This window comes from Caretta caretta, chromosome 15, assembly GCF_965140235.1.
Source record: "Caretta caretta isolate rCarCar2 chromosome 15, rCarCar1.hap1, whole genome shotgun sequence".
NCBI lineage: Eukaryota > Metazoa > Chordata > Testudines > Cheloniidae > Caretta > Caretta caretta.
The window spans coordinates 33,584,844-33,606,939 of record NC_134220.1 but is presented as its reverse complement, the minus strand read 5'-3'; the positions used below and the strand labels follow the sequence as shown (position 1 = coordinate 33,606,939).

The following is a 22,096-nucleotide window of genomic DNA, read 5'->3' as shown; positions in this document are numbered from 1 at the left end:
TCTGACACCATGGCACCCTCCACACATGACATTTCAAGTCCTTGATCCAATGTATGGAGGCACTAGAAGTTCTCAATGAAAAGGTTGCAAGACCTTTTTTAAAATGGGCTAAGCTTATTTCCCCTAACCTTGTTCTTGAAAATGCTAAACAGTTTTTGCTGAAGCTTTTAAAAACATTTAGTCTCAAGACAGCCAGGGCTGTAAAACAAGGTCTTATAATAGAAAGCATCAAACAACCTCAGCGAGGTGTTACTTCCAACTGCATCTATAATGTCATCTCTTGTTTAAACATTAGTCTTTCAAAAACACTAATCCTAGAATATAAATGGTCAAGCAGGACTTTGGGTGGAAGATCAAGAGAGCTGGACACTGAACCAGGATAGTAGAACTGAGGACACAGAGTTTGGAGTCTTCTAGTCTAAAGTTACCGTCAGAGTAATTCTAGTGCCCCAGCTGCTGCTCAGAGCCTTGTCCAGTGGCAACATGAAGTTAACATGACTGGTAAGTTTTATGGCTCCTATTCAGAATCCTGTGGTCTGTAGTGAAACTCCCAAGAATCAAGTCAGTTCTATAGTACTGCTGCTGCTGGATTGCTATAGCCCTGAGCTATAGCTAAGTCACTGGAGCTATCCTCTGGAGAGGAGAACTCACAAAAAGGAAACAGGGTAGGGTACAATAGCTCAGACACCTTCAAGGCAACAGGGAGATTGGGGATGGATAAAATAGCAAAAGACTCTCCTGCTCTCCTAGTAGACAGGACGGTGGAGAAGAAGCAAAGAAACTCCCTACTCTGGTGAAAGTCAGAAAGATATACTCCCACCACAACCCAAATAACCCAGAGGCCCTGGTATTGCCGGGGTGGGGGTGGGGGGGCAGGAAGGAGGAGAGAGGCGTGGCAGGAAGGGTTCTCCCATTTTCCATCTGCCAGAGAAGGCTGGGAAAGGAACTAGTAGCCAAAGACTGGTACAAGAGACTGAGTCCCTGAACAGGGCCCAGGGACATACACCTCCCAGTACCCTACCCATTGCCCAGCAGTAGAGTGCTGGGCTTTTCACCAGGACATTGCCTCAGGTCTTTTCTGATCCCTCACTCCTCCCTACATCTTTCATATTAACCCCCAGCTAGTACATATCTGCTAAATTTTTCATGCCTTATGTCATCACAAAACTCCCAGAAAAGAGCTCAATATATTTAGTTTAACAAAGAGAAGGGTAAAATCCTACATGAGGAAGAAATATTTAATAATAAGCTCTTCAGTCTAGCAGAGAAAGCTCTAACTTGATCCAATGGCTGGAAGTTGAAGCTAGACAAATTCAGACTGGAAATAAGGTGCACATTTTTGACAGTGAGAGTAATTAACCATTGGAACAATTTACCAAGGGTCTTGGTGGATTCTCCAAAACTGACAATTTTTGAAATAAGATTGGATATTTTTCTAAAAAATCTGCTCCAGGAATTATTTTGGGAATGTTCTGACCTATGTTATACAGCAGGTCAGACTAAGTGATCACAATAGTCCCTTCTGGCCTTAGAGTCCATGAAACTCCCCATTCTGCCCCGTTTTATGCACCCCCTGCATAACTGCAGAGACTACCACCAGCAGAGCACAATACTTTGCTGAAACTCCTCCTTGACCTAAATGCCCTATTTTGCCCAAGTCTTTCCTCTCCCCCAGCCATTTTCCATATCTGAGATGCCCTTTTTCAAGCCTGGCACTAGTGGCATATCCCATGGGAGACCTTAGAAAGGATTTGTTTGGGAAAAAAAGTTTCCTCCAGTTTTTCTCATTTGTCACAAGAAGGGACTATCCCCTTCTAGAAACAGAGTTGCAAGCTCCATTTATACAAAATATTGGTGGTCATTTTTTCCCCTTACCTTGCCCAGGACAGTGAGGCATGGTTTAGGCTCCAACTCAGGCTGTTCCAGTTTCACCACTCCTACCCAACCATATTCATACAAGTCCTCTTCATCATTGCTATTACACAGTCCCAGTGGATGCATCTGAAACAGAACAAGGGGAGATGAGGAGAAATTGGTAAAGGCGTTAACCAAAACATTAACACGAAAACAAGACAGTGTTCATTATGATGGAAGTAACAAAATATTCTACTGGTGGCCTTAATACAGAGCAGTATATTTATCAGTCAAATACACACTAAACAGAGAAATATCTGCTTGCTGTTCAGACAGTGGCACGTCAGAAAGTGAGAGAAGTTCCATAATTCACTGATGTCCCATCACTTCAGATTGCTGATGTAAGTCTTATTATAAATAAAGGGACCAGTCTCTTCCTTTAAAGATAGAAGGTAAAGGTGACTAAAGCATCTTTTAAAGGCACCTAGAGTTAGGTTCCTGATCTTGAGACTGGAACAGATACCACCAACTAGACTGAAGGGAGGAGGCAGCCAATCACTTGAGTGTTTTGGTACACTAGTGGAAAATCCTCTCCATTTGGATGCAGTGGCCTCTGCATAACTATAACAGAGAACATAAGAGTATGGTTTCGTGAGGGGCAACATCATAACCTGGTGCTGAGCTCTGACTAGGATTTAATATTTGCAGTACAGTAGCCTCCAGAGACCTGCATCAGAATCATGAACCCATTGTGTGATGTGCTAGAAGTTCCCATCTGGATCCCTCTGCAGCCTGGGTCAGTCACCCAACCAATCTGGCTCACTTTCTACCTCTGCAAAAGAAAACAATACTCTTCTTCCCACGTGATACGGTGGGTGGTGGTGGATTAATGCTTATGAAGCACTTTGGAAAATGAAAATGCTGTTTTAGTGCTAAATATTTTTACTGTAGTCCTTACACTTCTGATCTCAATTGTGATTTGCCAGAACTCAGATTTGCCAGTAACAGATGGATGGGAAACCAGTGGTGCAAAACAGTTAGGAAGCCAAAAGCAGCAAAGCACTCCAAATGAAGATTGATAGTGTCAGACAAATCAGCAATTACTTTGATCTTAAAATGTTATTCCAGTCTAGAGTTTTCCTCAAACAGGGAGCAGCCCAGCACAGTCCTCTCCTTGAGTAAGGGCAGTGAATAAATATACCCAGGGGCCACTGCAACAGTAACCTAGAGCATTTGCACTGACAAACTTACAGAAGAATACTCCCAGACCAAAACAAAAAAACAAACAAACACACAACTAACATTGCAACAGTGCCCAAAGGCCTCAGCTAGGATCGGGACCCATTGTACTAGCTATGGTACCGAGATATTGTCTCTGCCCCCAAACAATTAATTATCTAATTTGAAAAGAGACCCAGATAGACAGTGTGAACCAGGATCATAAAAAATAAAATCCCTGCAGTTACCACAGGTCAGATAACAAACGATCTGATGGTTCCAGATCATCTGAAAGAGGTAGCTCCTGTAATGCAAAGGCAGGTGCAAATGTGTGTATTGGGGAGTCACCCAAAGAGGGCAGGTTAAGGTTGCATGGCATGTACCTGAACTCCTCCTCAGCACTGCACATACGCCTGTCTAGATGTCTTGTGAGATCTGCAATCTTCGCCCCCTGCACGCAATTTACCACATGGTTCTCCCAGTCACCACAAACCCAACTATCTATATTCTAATAATCAAATCCCCATCACTATTATCTGGCTCTTCCTAACAGGGGTTCCCATACCAGGAGGGGTATCCTCAGTGTGAGAGGATATCATGACATCATCTGGAAGGCAAGTCCCAACTATAGGATTGTTTCCCTCCACTCCAGCTTGATATTCTTCTTCCCCAAGACTTTCGTCCTCCTTAACAGCACAGAGGCTGTCAGACTGGGCGTGGGACCATTCTACCACGTCCCTGAAAGTCTTGGCTATGTACCTCACATATGTTAAGGGCTGTTATAAAGAAGATGGTAACCTATTATTCTCCACGTCCACCAGGATAGGACAAGTAGTAATAGGCTTCATCTGCAGCAAGGGAGATTTAGAAAGTTTTTCCTAATATCTTAACTAACTACAAAGAAAGTTAAGCTCTGGAACAGGCTTACAAGGGAGGTTGTGGAATCCCCATCACTGGAAGTTTTTAAGAACAAGTTGGACAAACACATGTCAGGAATGGTCTAGGTTTATCTGGTCCTGCTTGAGTGCAGGGGACTGGACTTAATGACTTCTCAAGGCCCCTTCCAGCCCAATTACTCTATGCAGCTCTTTCCTTTGATGACATACATGGGAGTCAGGGACAGGGGCTCACACACACTCCTGGAGGGCCACAGCCCAAGATCACCTCGTACCACAATCACAACTCTGACAAGCTGCTCCAACTAATCCCTCCACTATTAATAAAGCTACACATAATATAAAGAAAAGGAGGACTTGTGGCACCTTAGAGACTAACCAATTTATTTGAGCATAAGCTTTCACCATGTAGCTCACGAAAGCTTATGCTCAAATAAATTGATTAGTCTCTAAGGTGTCACAAGTACTCCTTTTCTTTTTGCGGATACAGACTAACACGGCTGCTACTCTGAAACCTACACATAATATAGTAATTGTAGTTGGGAGTGCATGCAGATAATCCCTAGAGGCTCCAGACAACTCCAACAGGGCAGAGTTATGTTTGCATGGGTTTGTACCTTAACTTTGTATTTCCTAGTTTTTAGAAGTCTGTGTTTTGCAGAACTTAATGTTCTGGAAGGGCACAAAATATCACTGGACTACCCTAACTCTGCATTAAGAAAGTTTTTTGTGAGTGAATATGGTTCTATAGTTAAACCCTCTTCCTGTACAGCAAAACAAACACGATAGCTATTTGACACTACCAATGACTTGGAAGAATAGTGTAGGGCCATGATCTGATCCTTGCTGGACCCCACTAGAAATGCACCCATTCAGTGATGATCCCCAGCTAACAAGTTACATTTTGAGACCTGTCAGCCAGTTCAAAGCAAGTCTACCCCAAACAGTAGCTGGAATATCTGTGCACTGCTGGGAGCAGTGAGCCCTAGTGCATGAGGTGTATTACAGGGGTGACAGAGTGACCACCCAGAGGCTCAAGCACCAAAGTTTTCAGCACAGAATAGATTTTTAGTGGAATAGTGAAGATTCTCATTTTCTGAAGAGTAAAATATTCAAAGAGGGTCTCCCTAACAAACATACATTTACAATGGGAGGAGGAGAAGAAAGAGAGGCAAATCCCTTATCAAACAAAGGACCATGGTTATTAATAAAGTCCTGTATGTAGTGGTGCAGGTGGGCATGTGTCACAGAGCTACAAGATCGGTGCTACACATCCAGCTTTGGAGCAGTCTGTTAGAGGAACCTTTTTGCTGTGCTAGGCCCCCAAGACACCTCACTCTTCCTACAGGGTAGGCCACACAGCCTCACCACCATCTCAGACTGAACCTCTGGGCTTCAGCACTTCTGCTTCACACAGTGAGCTCTGTTCAGCATGTCCAACAGAGAGTTTCCTGGTACAGACTTGTACACTCTTTAATGCACCTTCCCAAATATTTACAGTGAGACTCTGGCAGTGATATCAAAACAGTTGGGTTTACTAATCCACTAGAACACAGCTCAGGAAGCCCACAGGTTAGCATAGAGAAATGAAAGTTAAAGCATAGTTCATTTTGGTCAGCCCATAGCCCCAGCCAAGCTGTAATGCAACTGCATTTTCAGTCTCTGGCTCTCCGTCTTTTATCTGACCTCCTTAGTCAGTTCCCAGGTGAGAGGCCAACACTTTATCCCCCCCACCTCATACATTCCAGTTCTTTGTTCTTGAGCTGGGGTCTTTCCTCAGATTCCCTGATGAGGGGTGGGGAAATCCATCTCCCTCTGGGTTGTTGGTTGCTAGGTGTTAATGTCCTGGTGACTGGGTTTTCCAGTGTCTTCTCAGATTTTCCACTGATACGGAGTCGCTCTCAGCCAGTCCTTTATGATGACCTGTTCAGGCTCAGACCTCTCCCTCCCCCATGTCTCTTAGCCAGCCCTGAGACCGAACATAGACCTTTTTGCCGCCACAGGGTAGCCATGCAAAACACGGGGGAAACCGAGGCACACACAGGATTCATAAAAATATTACAGAAAATTCCCACTTTGTCACAACATGGTACTTGATGAGTATCAGGGAATGGAAAAATTTTGAATCTTATGCCGAACTAGTGTAAGAAGAGCTGTCCTGCCCATTACCTGACTACCTGGGTCTAGACAGGAGTCTCAGGATATTTTTCTATATGAAAGAGAATTTGGTATCAGCAAGGTATAAGCTGTAATGAAAGATTCTCAGTTCTTTTATGTAAAAGGGAAGCACACTGACAACTTAACTACAATTCCAAGAAGAAACTGTTACCATACTGTACAAAAATCATGGGTATTGGAGGGGGCAGATTCTGACTCTGAACTGAGATCAAGAACCATAACATCCCAAATGCTACACACACACACGCGAACAGCAGCATGTTGCATTTACTCTGAATAAGGCATGGGATATGGACTCGGAGTAAACATGTTTATACAGCTAGGAGATATTTTCAGTAGAAGACTTGAGAACTTCTGAATCCCAGAACTAGGATATGTCTGGGAATGACAAAGTTCCAACACAGCTTTGGGGGGAGAAAGGGACTACACAGAAGAAAGAAAACAGTTTACCAAAAGGTGAATACAACAATCAATGCTTTCCTGTAGCAGGAATCCAGAGGAACCTGCATGGCAGACTATTGATGTTCCATCAGCCAAAACTGCAGACACTGGAGGGATGAAAGGAAGAGTTTCCCCAACTTTTACTCTCCTATGCAGCAGAGCTAATGCATTCTTAACTCCTGGCTGCCTCCCTGCAGCACAGAGTTTTTAATGTGTTTGCACCACTGGCGGCATCTTACAGAGATCCATAAACCACAGTGTGAATTGTGAGTACTAAGGCACCTGAAAACCTAAAGAAGAGTTAGCTACTGCTATACCAGTGATAATATCTATAGAAACAAACTGAGAATATTTTTATTTATAGGGTTTTATATGGTGATCACCCTAGTATCTTATTGTACATTTTAACCTTAATGATTTTTTTTTTTTTTTAAATTTCAACGTACTTCATGATTGGAAACCTCTAACTTTCCCTCACTTCTCCACCATCCTCTTTGCCTCCTGCTGCTGAGTCCTCAGGTGCATCCAGCACCCCTTTGTCACATCATTCAGCTCCTGCTTTCACTTGAGCATCTCATAACTATCCCTCACCATGGTAACTCACCTCTCACTTGACAGCTCAGCTAATTTCCATTGATTTGATCAGTTCCCATTTACTTTGTCTAAATCTTGTCCCATCTGCCACTCATTCCTGGGTCTCCCCAAACCCCTCTTCTGCATTGTAGTGTGTACTCTCCTCCTCCCTCGGCTCCAGTTCCACTTGTTTATCAGCAATTTCCACCAGCTCTACCTAGTGCTTTTCCCTTCTCCACCCCAATCGCCCTCCCCTCAACACAAGCACAAATCCAGATCCCATATCTTCATCTCCCTCTGCCTTCTCCTTGCATCTAGGTGACAACTGGCCCAACCCTGGCCTTCCCTCCATCTGCATTCTCTACACCTCCCAGATCGGCCTCTGTCACCCCTCGTGTGCCAAGATTCCTAACCCCATGCCCATCTCCTTCTGTGATGGGCTGTACTTACCCCGCACTGGCCCTGGGGGGTTAACCATACCCTGTGGGCTGAGGAGGCCATGCCCTCTTGCCCTTACTGAGCATGCTCCAACTGGAGGCAGACCATAAAAGAGGGTGGCCCAACTCAGACTGGGCTGACTGGGAAGGAGAGCAGACATGTGTTGCAGGCTCCCGCCCAGAAGCTATCAGAGCCCCATGCTGCAGAGACCAGCCACGCCAAGACCCTGGCGAGTACCTAGCTGTCTGTTGAGGCCCACAGGGGAAAGGAGTCACTGGAAACCTCGCCTGCCTACCACCCCAAGGAGACTGAGAACCTGCACGCTACAGAGCGAGAAGACAGGGTAGGAAATAATCCAGGGGAACCAGATATTGATCCCAGGGGGTAGTGGCAGGACCACTCACCACTGATAGAGCCCTTGGCTGGGACATGGTGGAGTAGGGTGGGCCCTGGCCCCCCTACCCCTGGCCGCCAGCCCCACCACTGGGTAGTGGCGTGCTCCCATTTGGCCACAAAGCCCGAGCTTGTTGCTGACTTGCCCCAGCCAGGAGGCTGCGGGACCCTAGACAGTGAGGGCTGTGGGACCCTAGACAGTGAGGGCTGCCTGCCCTGCCCTACTGACTCTGACCACTAGGCAACACTGCCCCGAGCTGAAGGGCAGCCACCTTGACCCCGACACAACACCTCATGACAGGATGTACTCACCCCATGACAACTGGCGGAGAACACAGGCAACAAACAGAACCTGCTGAAAGTTCTGCACCAGGGAGGGCCAGAGTCAAAACCTCCCACCCCCCGTTCTGGTTTGATAAAGACAGAGACAGAAAAGATTTTGAAATGGCTATTGGAAAGTCAGCAACAACAGGCAGCGCAGCTGCTACAACAGCTGGCCATGCAGCAACAAGAGCAGCAGCAGCTGGTATGGGAGACGGCTGCCCAGCAGCAGGAATGCCTGGTACAGAAGATGGTGACGCTGCTGCAACCAGCCACCTCACCTGCCCCGGGGCAATGAGCTGACCGGGGCCCAAGTGGAGGAAACTGTCACTCCGGATCAGTTCACCCAGATCCTCTCTAGTGGGGGGAAGGAGTGGGTTCGGGGACATTGCCCAACTACCCTCGCAGAGGCCAATTCCTTAATGGAGGAATACCTGATGGCTGAAGGGTCTGAGACGTGGGGCCATAATCTGGAGAGCCTGGGGTCAGCTGGTGAATCAGGGGGCACGCAGTCCCGAGATAGGAAGCCCTCGGCACCAACCCAGGTCATCTGCAACCGTATTAACACCAGCAAGAAGGTGTCCCATCAACCAGCCTCCCCCTGGGGGAGAAAAGGGGAAGAAGATCTGCAGGGAGGGACCTGCAGTCTTGAGATTGGAACCACCTGCCGGAGGGCTCTGGCCATTGTAGCTATGGCCAAGTGTAGGTGGCCAGCCTCTGGCGAGGAAAAGGGGCCCAGCTAAGCTCCTGGTATGCCTGTGGGTGAATGGCTCCCCAGTGATGGCCCTGGTCAACTCAAGGTGCAGCCAAACGCTTGTCCATCCGTGGGGATGTAAGACTGTACCCGACCACCTGGCTGAGGACGGCGGGCAGCTGATGTGAGGAGGTGTGCCAAGTTGGCCTGGCCCTGATGCTGACCTACCCAGTGATCTTGGGGCATGACCGGCGATTGTTCTGCAAAATTGTGCAAAAGTGGAGCAATCCCCCACCCAAGGAAGACAAGGTGAGGCCAGCGAAGAGGGAACTAGCGGGCAACAAGGGTCCGGACTGCTCGGGCAAAGGCCCCTCCATCCGGCCAGAGACACGGATATGCACCCCCCAAGTCAGAGGTGCTGGTGGAGGCTGACTGGACATTGACAGAGACTTCCTAAGGAAGCAGAGGGAGGAGGACCAGAGTCTGAGCCGAGCCTGGGAACACGTGGCGGACCCCAAGCAGGAGGACGGTGCTAGCCAACGACCACCTCAAGGACTCCAATTTGAGGTACATGACGACTGCCTCTACCAGCTGGCTAAGGAACCTCAAACACAGGAAGAATTCCGGCAATTGTTGGTCCTGCAGAGGTTCCAGCACAGCTTACTATGCCTAATGCACTCAGCGCCCTGGGCAGGACACTTGGGGAGTGAGAAGACCCTGCAACAGGTGGCAGGGAGGATTTCTGGCCAGGTATCTACTGCGAAGTTTGGGACTTTTGCACCTCCTGCCCCGATGTGCCAATCCCAAGAGGGCGCCTAGGGCACCCCTGATACTGCTCCCTGTAGTTGGGGGTCCCATTTGAGTGGATTGGTATGGACCTGATAGGGCCTCTGGAGAAGAGTGGGTTGGGTGCCAGTATACCCTCATAGTGGCGGATTATTGACCCGGTACCCTGAGGCCGTGCTGTTGCAGATGGCCATGGCCCCCACAATAGCTGCCAAACTTCTAAAAATCTTCACCTGGGTCGGAATACCCCGGAAGATACTAACTGTTCAGGGGACCAATGTCTCATAGAAATTAATGACGGAGCTGTGCCAGTTATTAAACACTCTGGATCACTAGGTCACACTGCCCTGCACAGATGGGCAGCCCTATTGACTCTGGCCATGCTGCCCTGCACAGGAGAGTAGCGACCTTGACCCTGACCTGACATTGCATGACGGGGTGTATTTACCCTACGACACCCTCCCTTTGTCTTGCTGCCTCTGGAATGCTCACTTCATCTCTAAAAGGGCCACAGCCTTCTATAACCTGTTCATATCTTGCTCCTGCAAGCTCCTGGTGCTCACAAAGACCTGGATCCCTCCATCTGATGAGGCTTCTGCAGCTGCCTTCTCTCATAGAGGTCTCTCCTCCCACCCCCAACTCTGCCCGGATGAGACTGTGGCAAGAAACTGGACTTCTTAACAGGGAAGGAGCGCTAATAACAGACTACACCAATAAGGCGTAAGTGTTTAATCCCTATTTTGCTTTAGTCTTCATGCTAAAAAAATTTTGACCAGATGCTTAACAAAACATTAACAACAAGGGGGAAGGAAAAGAACAGGGAAATATCTAAATATTCTTTAACCAGTTAAGTTAGATGTATTGAAGTTGGCAGGGCCTGATGAAATTCACCTTAGAGTATGTAACCGGGAAAAGACCTCCTAGTCTAAAATAATAATGGCTGGACACCATCACATTCCTGTCCCTCACAAGCATCCTGTCACGCAGGACAGAACATTAGGGGGGTTTTAAACCTGTTTTAAAAAAGAAGTTCTCTCAGTGTTTGAAAGATATACAGCCATAGCATCTCCCACGTCCATCAGCCGCAGGATTTTAAGCTGGATCTTCAGATTCTCCAGCTCAGACCCCTACCCACTTAAACTAGCCACCATGAGGAGGATTTGGCACACATTTTCTCAATAGGTCAGATGAGATGAGAAATCCTAGATTTTGTTCCTAAGAGGGGAGTGTGGTTCAGTGGCTAGAGACAGCATAGTCAGAACTGGAACAATGACTCTGAAAAGCAATGTGGCTGGCTGGATAAGTTTTAAGTCTGCCTTGTTAGAGACCTGGGCTCTATTCCTCACTGTGCATACAATGATTTTGTGTAACTTTGCAAAAAAAAAAAAAATGGGGGCTGTAGCTCATCCTTGACTGCCAGCAGTCGGTTGGGGCTCAAGGTCTTCATCAATAATAAGGGTAGTGATTGGGGTGGAAAGATAAACAGTAGTTGGTAGAAGTAAGATCTGAACTCATGGTCCTCTGGCTGCCAGCTCTGTCACATTTCCCCTGGCCTATACAGGTATTTAGTGCAGAAGTTTCTTTCTCTCTCTCACCATAACATCATCACTTCTAAATGTGGTAGCAGATTTGTCTTTGCATTTGTTTTTCTAAAAACACTCTATAACAGATATCTACACATAACTGAGATTATAGTAATTGCTACATGAAGGAGCAGTATATATAATAGAGCACAGGGTATCAGATTTTTTGTGAAAGGGATCCACAGAAAGGTGACACACTTGTACAATGAAACCTTTACAGAAGGGGTGAGAAAACTACGGCCTGGGGGCCACAGCCGGCCCTTCAGATGTTTTAATCTGGCCCTCAAGTTCCCGCCAAGGAGCGGGATCTAGGGCTTGCCCTGCTCCGGCGCTCCAGCTGGGAGCTTGCCCTGCTCCATGCATGCCGTGGCTCCGCATGGCTCTCGGAATCAGCGGCATGTCTCCCCTCCACTTCCTGTGCAGGGGCAACCCGAGGGAACCATGTCCAATGGGAGCTGCAGAGGCAGCGCCTGCGGGTGGGGCAGTGTGCTGAGCCACTTGGCTGTGCCTCCGTGTAGGAGCTGGAGGGGGGACATGCCACTGCTTCTGGGAGCTGCTTGAGGTAAGCGCTGCCTGGAGCCTGCACACCTGACCCTCTCCCATGCCCCAACCCCCTGCCTCAACCCTGATTCCCCTCCCACCCTCCAAACCCCTTGGTCCCAGACCGGAACACCTTCCTGAACCCCCAACCCCTCATCTCCAGCCCTACACCAAAGCCCATACCCCCAACCAGAACCCTCATGCCCCTGCACCCCAACACCCATCCATACCCTGAACTCCTTATTGCTGACCCCACTCCAGAGCCTGCACCCCCAGCCAGAGCCCTCACCCCTCCCACACCCCAACCCCCAATTTTGTGAGCATTCATGGCCCGCCATACAATTTCCATACCCAGATGTGGTTTGCCCATGCCTGCTATACAGCAAACTTAGCCCTTCACTCATTAAAAACTACCCCTAGTTTGAAGCACCCACTGCTAAATCAGTCATAGGGCCACCAGACAGCTCTGCCAAAGCAGCTCACTTATGGCCTGACATGCCAAGATCCCAACATTCTATGGCGTGTTTTGTGTTTAATTTGCCAGCTTCACAGATTATGTTTGCATTGTTTCATAATCAAGCTGCTTTGCTCATTTCCACAAGTCTGAAGGTCATTTCCTGCCAGTGTAATTGCTCCTTGCCCTACAGCCAATTAAACATCCCTCCAGCAACATGGTTTGGATTAAAAAAAATCATTCCCACCTAGTGCAAAGAAGAACAAGGTGCAAGGCCAAGACATAGGAGCTGCTAAGGTGATAGAAGCCTTCAAAATCATTGGCAGAGATCTGGGGTCAGCTCTTGGCTCTAGCACAGAATTAACTTGGGCAAATTATTTCCCTTCTCTGTGTCAGTTTACTTACCGGTAGAATGGGAATAGCACTGGCATACCTGCCAAGGGGGCTATGAAGCAGACAGATTAAGGTTAGTAGTAAAGCACTGAGAGCCTCAGATGGAAGATGCTACTGATGTGCAAAATGTTAGCCAGCCATTTGCTTTACAAGGATAATAATCTGAACCTCTCTTCTGGTATCCGCTCATGATATTACTTCTTTGAAGCTCCTTCACCTCCAAAATAGCTTAGGACAAATGAAAAATAGAACCTATTTCTCTCCAACTTCTCCGAAAATGGGTTATATTTGACAACTGACAAATGTATTTGATCACTGAAATGGTAAAAATTCTTGACATTGGCCATCCATCTGCTTTAGTTTGAGCTGTATGTGGATCATACACACACAATGAACATACATTCCAGAGAAACCACATCATGCCTCCGATTCCGGAATGTTTCTGATCTACCTCCAGCAGTGATAAAGAAACCCACTGCCCACAAGGCTCCAGAGTCTCTTCTAGACCCTTGGTAATTTATCTGGTTGCCTTCTGCTTATTTGTTTTTTGTTATGAGCAGTGTCCTTTAACAGCATGAGAGAAGAGCTCCCCAAGGCACAAAAATTGCTCTGGCTTAATCACAACACATTGCTAGCTTGTATAAACATTTTAAAAGCCCTCACTGGCTATGGGCCATTATCCCACCAAGGGACAGTGACCCAGCAAAGTTTAAAGAGGCTTACCACCACTTTAAGACTGACTGCTGATGAACATCAAATCTAACCTGCCCGAGACGAATGTTTAAAGGTACTCAACTCCCTGGCTGCAGGCAGATCTCACTCTTAAAGATATTCAGAGGGATTTTTCTGTTTTTACAAAAGCCATTTAACATCAGGAAATAGCCCCAATCATAGAGCATATGTGCAGACTTGACTCTGTTCCACCTTTATTTATTGATCAAGAAGGGAAGTTTGATCTTAAACTGGAAATTTTCCTTCTTGGATCCTTCATGTCCCACAATTTTAAGTGTTTCCCACCCCTGATCTCCCAGGTGATTAGAAGCAGACCAACATACTCTGAGCTCTCCACAGACCATGAGCTTCTTGAGCTATAAAACATTAAATGTTGTTAGCCAAAATATTTAATTGTGCTACAAAGAAACTAGATTATACAGACAGATGGGAATGCCCATCATCATGCCTGACCTCCTGTGTGACACAGGCCATTAGACTTCCTGAATTAAGTCCTGTTTGAACTAGATCTTTTAGAAAAAAGTCCAATCTCAATTTAAAAATAGTCAGTAATGAGAATCCACCACGATCCTTGGTAAATTGTTCCAATGATTACTCACTCTGTTAAAAATTTACACCTAATTCCAGTCTGAATTTGTTTAGCTTCAACTTCCAGCCATTGGATCATGTTATGCCTTTCTCTGCTACATTGAAGAGCTCATTATTAAATATTTGTTCCCTATGTAGGTACTTATAGACTGTAATCAAGTCATCCCCTAACCTCCCTTTGTTAAACTAAACTGATTGAGCTCCTTGAATCTCACTATGAAAGGCAGTGGGGGGACCAAAACTGGACGCAATACTCCAGGTGCAGCCTAACCAGTACCGAATAGAGGGGAATAATCACTTCCCTTGATCTGCTGGCAATGCTCCTACTCATACAGCCCAATATGCCATTGGCCTTCTTGGCAACAAGGGCACACTGTTGATTCATATCCAGCTTCTCGTCCACTGTAATCCTCAGGTCCTTTTCTGCAGAACTGCTGCTTAGCCAGTCGGTCCCCATCCTATCGCGGTGCATGGCTTTCTTCCTTCCTAAGTGCAGAACTCTGCGCTTGTCCTTGTTGAACCTTATCAGATTTCTTTTGGCCCAATCCTCCAATTTGTCTAGGTCACTCTGGACCCTATCCCTCCCTCCAGCATATCTACCTCTCTCCTCAGGTTAGTGTCACCCACGAACTTGCTGAGGGTGCAATTAATCCCATCATCCAGATCACTGATAAAGATGTTGAACAAAACTGGCCCCAGGTCCAACCCCTGGGGCACTCCGCTTGATACCGGCTGCCAACTACTCATCGAGCCTTTGATCACTACCTGTTGAGCCCGACAATCTAGCCAGTTTTCTATCCACCTTATAGTCCATTCATCCAATCCATACTTTTTTAACTTGCTGGCAAAAATACTGTGGGAGACCATATCAAAAGCTTTGCTAAAGTCAAGATATATCACGTCCACTGCTTTCCCCATATCCACAGAGCCAGTTATCTCATCATAGAAGGCAATCAGGTTGGTCACGCATGACTTGCCCTTGGTGAATCCATGTTGACTGTTTCTGATCACCTTCCTCCCCTCCAAGTGCTTCAAAATGGATTCTTTGAGGACCTGCTCCACGATTTTGCTGGGGACTGAAGTGAGGCTGACCGGTCTGTAGTTCCCCGAGATCTTTTTTTTCCCTTTTTTAAATATGGGCACTATATTTGCCTTTTTCCAATCCTCCAGGACCTCCCCCGATCGCCACTAATTTTCAGAGATAATGGCCAATAGCTCTGCAAATCACATCAATCAACTCCCTCAGCACGCTTTGATGCATTAGATCTGGACCCATCGACTTGTGCATGTCCAGCTTTTCTAAAATAGTCCTTAACCTGTTCTTTCACCACTGAGGGTTGCTCACCTACTCCCCATGCTGTGTTGCCCAGTGCAGCAGTCTGGGAGCTGCCCTTGACTGTGAAGGCCGAGGTAAAAAAATCATTGAGTACTTCAGCTTTTTCCGCATCATCTGTCACAAAGTTGCCTCCCCCATTCAGTAAGGGTCCCACACTTTTCCTGACCTTCTTCTTGTTGCTAACATACCTGTAGAAACCCTTCTTGTTACCCTTCACATCCCTTGCTAGCTGCAACTCCAGCTGTGCCTTGGCCTTCCTGGTTACATCCCTGCATGCTCGAGCAATATTTTTATACTCCTCCCTAGTCATCTGTCCAAATTTCAACTTCTTGTAAGCTTCCTTTTCGAGTTTAAGCTCACCGAAGATTTCACGGTTAAGCCAAGCTGGTCGCTTGCCATATTTGTTATTCTTTCTGCACTTCGGGATGTTTGTTCCCGCACCCTCAATAAGGCTTCTTTAAAATAAAGCCAGCTCTCCTGGATTCGTTGCCCCCTCATATTAGCTTCCCAGGGGATCCTGCCCATCAGTTCCCTAAGGGAGTCTAAATCTGCTTTTCTGAGGTCTGTATTTGCTACTCTCCTTTCTTCAGAATCCTGAACTCAACCATCTCATGGTAAGTGCTGCCCAAGTGCCACCCACTTCTACTTCCCCTACCAATTATTCCCTGTTTGTAAGCTGCATGTCAAGAGGATCACGCCCCTAGTTGGTTCCTCCATCACTTGTTCCAGGAAGTTGTCCCCAACACTCTCCAAAAACTTCCTGGATTGTGTGTGCACTGCTGTATTGCTCTCCCAACAGATGTCAGGGTGATTGAAGTCCCCCATTAGAACCAGGGCCTGTGATCTGGAGACTTCAGTTAGTTGTCCGAAGAAAGCTTCGTCTACCTCATCCTTCTGATCCGGTGGTCACACGCACCACGACATCACCCTTGTTGCTCTCGCCTCTAAACTTAACCCAAAGACTCTCAACAGGCTTTTCTCCAATTTCAAACTGGAGCTCTGAGCAATCATACTGCTCTTACATGCAATGCAACTCCTCCACCTTTCCTCCTGTACTGGTCCTTCCTGAACAGTTTATACCCATCCATGACAGTGCTCCAGTCATATGAACTGCCCCACCAAGTTTCTGTAATTCCATTCACATCATAGCTCCTTGACTGTGACAGGACTTCCAATTTTTCCTGCTTGTTTCCCAGGCTTCTTGCGTTCATGTACATGCACCTAAGAAAACTAGCCAATTGCCCTACTTTCTCAGTATGAATCAGGAGGCTTCCCCTCTTGTACCCTCCTCCTTGCATTTCTTCCCAGTATCTCACTCCCCCACCTACCTCTGGGCTTAGATAAACATCCCCCAGCGAACCTAGTTTAAAGCCCTCCTCACTAGGTTAGCAAGCCTACCTGCGAAGATGCATGAACGATGAGTCCCTGTTTACAGTTACATTTTGAGACCTGTCAGTTAGCCAGTTTTTAATCCATTAAACATTTGCCATGTTAATTTTATATCATTCTATTTTTAAATCAAAATATTGTGTGGTATCAGTCAAATGCCTTACAGAAGTCTTAATATATTACATCAACGTATATTGACCAAACCTGTAACCTCAAAGAAAGTGAAAGTTAAATGGACAGGATCTATTATCCATACACCCATGTTGATTGGCATTCATTTTATTATCTTTCTTTATTAAACTAGTGTGGTATCAGCCACTTCATTATTTTGCCTGGGATCGAGGTCAGGCTGACAGGCCTATAATTATATTCGGGTTGTCCTGTTTACCCTTTAAAATATTGGCACACCATTAGCTTTCTTCCAGTCTTCAGCAACCTCCCCAGTGTTCTAAGAGTTATTGAAAAGTCAACATTAACAGTTTAGAGAGCTCCTTGACCAGCTCTTTTGAAATTTTTGGATGGAAGTTATATGGACCTGGTGATTTAAAAGTGTTTAACTTTAATAGCTGCAGGGTAACATCCCTCCTCCCAGGTTACTATTGGAATGTTTCCTTATTATCATATGCTGTAACTGCATCCCCTGGCCCACTCCCCAAAATACAGAACAGAAATATTTCTGAATGCTTCTATTTTTTTCTGCATTATTGGAAATTCTACCATTTCCATCCAATAATACCATTGTTAGGATTCCTTTAGTTCCCAATATACTTAAGGGAAAGATAAATGGGCAGCACAGCTTATGTCCTTTTCTTCCAACATAAATTTTCTAAGATTCTGAACTTCTGATTTATATGAATTGTCAACATCCTCTTTCTTCCATTTGTTATATATAATTTTTTTAAGTCGCCTTCATTTCAAAGTGTGGCTTTCCCTCAATTGTGACTTTTGGGGCTAATATATTAATATATTCTAAAATAGCTCCCAATTATTTCCACATTTCTGTTTAAATTATTTCTCCCAATTGACTGAGTTTCAGTTTGCTTTCAGCTTTATGAAATTGGCTATGTATATGCATGCATGCTTAGACTTTATTCTGTTTGCATGTAACAAATGTAATCAAGTTATGATCACTTGCATCTAAGCTAGTACAAATGTTTAGTTTCGTGGACAATTCCTATTTGGGCTTGTCTACACAGAGCAGCACTAGAGGAATGTGATTTCTAAAGCACACCAATGTGCTGCATGCTAACTGGCCCGTATAGAGACTCTGCTAGTGCAAGTTAAAAGGTCCCTAGTACACATTAACAGCACTACATTAATGCACACTAGGGACCAATTAGTTCACAGCTGCTGGGGTATCTACGTCGGCCAGTGCAACAAACAGGTGCGCTTTAAGAAATCACATTTCTCTAGTACGCATTACTGCTCCATGTAGACAAGCCCTTTGTCAAGCCAAAGATACAGAATTCCTGCTGGTTGGCTGTAGCACTTTTTGAGTTGAGAATTTAGAAATTCTGAGCATGTGTCACTCAGATTGAAGTCCTCCCATGATAACTCAGCTTCCTCCCCCTTCCCCCCCCAACATTATAAATAGGTGCATAAGGAGATGGTGATCCTGTTCCCTAGGTGTGATTTAGGGTCAGTAGCAGACACCAACTAGAACCCCATCTTGTGCTTTATCCGTTAGAACCCTGATCCATAAGAATTCAAGATCATCTTTTTCTGAGATGTCAGTAACTAGAAAGAGGTAATATCTAATACCCATCTTTAAAAGAGCTCTCAACTACTGACAATAGGCCTGAAGAAATACATCTTAGCTCTGGACTCAGTAAATTCTCTAAGGAGGGACATGTTTGGGGGCATGAAAGGAAGTTTAGGCAAAAATCAAAAAGTTCCATTGATATTCCATAATCTTCACAGTGGGATGGTTCACAGCTGTCAAGGCCTTCTGGGGAGAAGATAGTGATACTAATACACAATATACAGTAGCCTGATTTTCAGAAGGGCAGAACACTCAAAACACTAACAAAAGTCAATGGGAACTACTGGTTCTGAGAACATCACATGTCAATAAAAGCAGGCTATTGGATTTCTGATACACCACATTCTAGAAGACTCTCCTACCAGACACGCTACATCCCAATGTGGCAGAATGAATACTTTGTAGCGTGTCGAACTCGTGGATGATCAAGTGACTTCCTTGCACATTTCTTCATATGAAGTATCTGATTCTCTTTGTCCACTTGGTGGAGTGAGCGGTAATGTTATTAGGTGAAGTGGCTCATCTGGCCTTGAAGATTTCGAAACTGTGGTCCTGGCCCTAGCAGCTGCTGGAGTTGTGGTGCAGTGACACAGAATGCTGTTCTGGGGAGAGAGATAGCCAATGAGGGCAGCTCAAGCTGGGGCAGGAGCTCGGAATCTGCCCAAAGGGCCAGTTGGAAGACTATTAGAGAAGAAGGTGGTGAAAGGGGACCTGGCCAGAGAAAGCTGTGTTAGAGGAACCTGGTCTGAGAAGGGCTGTGTGCAAGAAGCCTGGTGGTGAGGGGCACTTATGACTGGTGAGATTGACCACTGGGACATGGACGGAGAATATATTTTGGGCACCTGGGAAATGGGTGTGGCCCTCCAGGAGAGGAATTGTTTGCCAGTAGACCTGTTGGAAAGAGGTGCAGTCACTGAAGTGTTGAAGCAAAGGAGCATCACAAGCCAAGAGACAAAAGCAGGACAGCAGGGGTGAAGCTGGACTTTGGAGCCAGGGAGAGGAGGACAGGATTCCCTCTTGAGGTGACGCATCAATGTTGAAACACTTTTCATTGTGATAATAATTTACAGTTTATTATTTTCCTAATCAAGTATTTGATGTTACTTTATTCTATTGTACCTGCCAAATGTCCGGGTTTTTCCTTTATAAAGTTTAAAATTTAAGGTTGAAGGTTGAGTTTGTTTGCCTCTGACCCTCCGCACAGTAGGCAAGCCTAGCTGAGGCTCAGTCACTGCACAGGTTTCCACTATGCATGTGTTGAACCATCTTGCTGTGAGGGCCTTGGAGGCTTGCTTGCTTGACTGCTGGCTGGTAAAGCACTATGAGTGCAATTAACTTTTCTGTAGTGTTCAGTCCTCTTTAGGTAAGTTGTTCTCCTGACATGCCAAGTGTACCACTCCATCACTAAGGATACTTCAGATTCTAACAGAAAGATATACTAATTACTTCTGATGACTTAGTTGATCTTTGGCATGAAGGTGTGGGTCTGGCCTCAGAACTACTTTCTATCCTAATGGAAAATAGTCTTCTGGCTCTATTAACAGTGTTCCTATTGACAATACTCTCTGAGCTGGCATTAGAGCAAAGCACCTTAGAAGTGAGAAAGTGAAGAGACTGAGCAAAGAGTTACAAAAGATTGGGGCCCCACACCCTTACAAAACTTGAGCTGTAATGAGGTATTTTAGTGCCTGGACTAGAAAGCATATTTACACACCCTACTGTTTTTTTTCCTGTCATTTTTCCGCCCCTGTGGCTTTGCACCTTGGGCAGCTGCCCCGCTCAACCACCCTGGTTACTGCCCTGTGTTGCACCCGGGTCTAGCATCTTGCAGGAAATCTGAATCACTGGTAGGCATAACGACTGTACGGCTCTGAAGAATCTGGTAACGTAATGGAGTTTCATTATCAACCTGGCCTTCTGCAGTAGATAACACTGACGATTTCTAGAACACAATTCTTGAGTGGTGGCCTTGAGCTCTACTGCTGTCCTGTCACAAGCGTAACTTTGGCTGGGGATGCTTAGATGCATCATTCACAACTCTAACTAATTTTTGTCTATACCACCCCACAGGCAATATTGGTGGGCTGTTTACTGAATGAGAGTAGAATGTTTACCTTTGATTACCCCAAGGAGTGTATGTCCCTTCCTTGGAATTTCCAAGCTGTTAAGTAGTCAGGCACCTCCTGAGCGCCCCGTGGTGGGCGGCGGTCACTCTGCAGCACCCTGCCTCCCTTTCCCCTTCCTTAGGGCCCCTTAAGAACTGCACAGTCCACAGTATTTCAAACAAAATTAACCCTTCTGGGTGGGGTCTAGTTACTGAATATTACATGCAGGCTTCAGTGATCTTCTAGGCCCAACCCTCTTCCATCTTGACTAAGGGAACTCCACAGCCCTCTTTCTGGGGCTTGGGCTGCTCTTCTCCCTGGTCCTTTCTGATTTACACACCATTTTATACTGGGCCTGGCCCACCCCCTCCTTCCTGGGGCATCTGTCTTTCCTCTCTGATTCAACTGCCACTCCCAGGGTTCGCCTGGATGGGGCTCAACCTTCTGGCTCTGACATCCAAACTCTCCCGGTGCCAGCATCATTCCTGCATCCTCACTCTCTACTCTTTCCTATGCTACCTCTCCCTGTTTCCTGTTCCTCTTGGCTCTTTATTGAGGACACCTATCCTTTGTCAGACTCCATCAAGGCTGTTAACAAATCACAGGTGTGCTGGAGCAATTCCCTCCTAAAGGGCCCAGTACATTCTGTGACCAGGCTCTTGATGCACAACTGGTCACTGAGTTACGCGGTCAGGAATCTATCAATACGACTGGGGTGCACCAATCTGCATCTGATCTCCATGGCCTTTGCCAATAAGATTCCTATTAGTCTTTGCCAAGAATTGAATACATAGAAAGGTTTAAAAAAGGTCATTTGTGGGGTAGTATCTATTGCCTTCACTTCTGAATGTTTGTCTTACAAAAATTTCTCAGTCTCCCTATTAGGTCTCAACACGGAAGTCCTTCAAAAGGATTACTTTTCCTATAGTACAGAGCCTTTATCTTTCCTGGACATGGGGGCACAGATAGAACAATGTGATTTCCACCCAGTTAAGTAGCTTGTGGGACTCCTTTTCGAGAGCAGTAAGCCTTTCCTCCCCTTATTCAAGTATGCAATCACCATGCTGCTGTCATAAGGACTAAAATAATGCTTATGCTGCACTACTAGTTGGAAGTGCAGTGGAGCAAGCCATCTCACCCTGAGCTCCAAACAGTTGAGTTACTTTTCCCTTGTTCCTATTTGGACAGCACATCCTGTGTCAACTGGTTTTCTAGTACTGCTGGTGATGAGGATCCTTTCCAGTTCTAACATGGGATATCCCAGTTCAAACTTGCTGGGGCAAGTCCACAGCTCTGTGGATTGAATTATTAAGTCTGGTACCCTCAGTTTGAAGCTGTGGAAGAAAGGGTTGAAAGGGGAATAGGAATCTTTGCAGTCCTCCTGTGGGAGCAGGATCTCTGTTGTTTTTTCACAATATCACC

At 46.0% G+C, this 22,096-nt stretch overlaps 1 protein-coding gene across 3 annotated transcripts in view; it reads right to left on the bottom strand.

The window, feature by feature from the left end:
• The window catches only part of ZNRF3 (zinc and ring finger 3), a 205,146-nt gene that overhangs the window by 71,157 nt on the left and 111,893 nt on the right, over nt 1-22,096 (bottom strand). For all 3 annotated transcript variants that reach the window (XM_075120135.1, XM_048821852.2, XM_048821851.2), the window contains exon 2: nt 1,876-2,001. In XM_075120135.1, the coding sequence (XP_074976236.1) occupies nt 1,876-2,001 (126 nt within the window). The remainder of the gene's footprint in view (nt 1-1,875; nt 2,002-22,096) is intronic.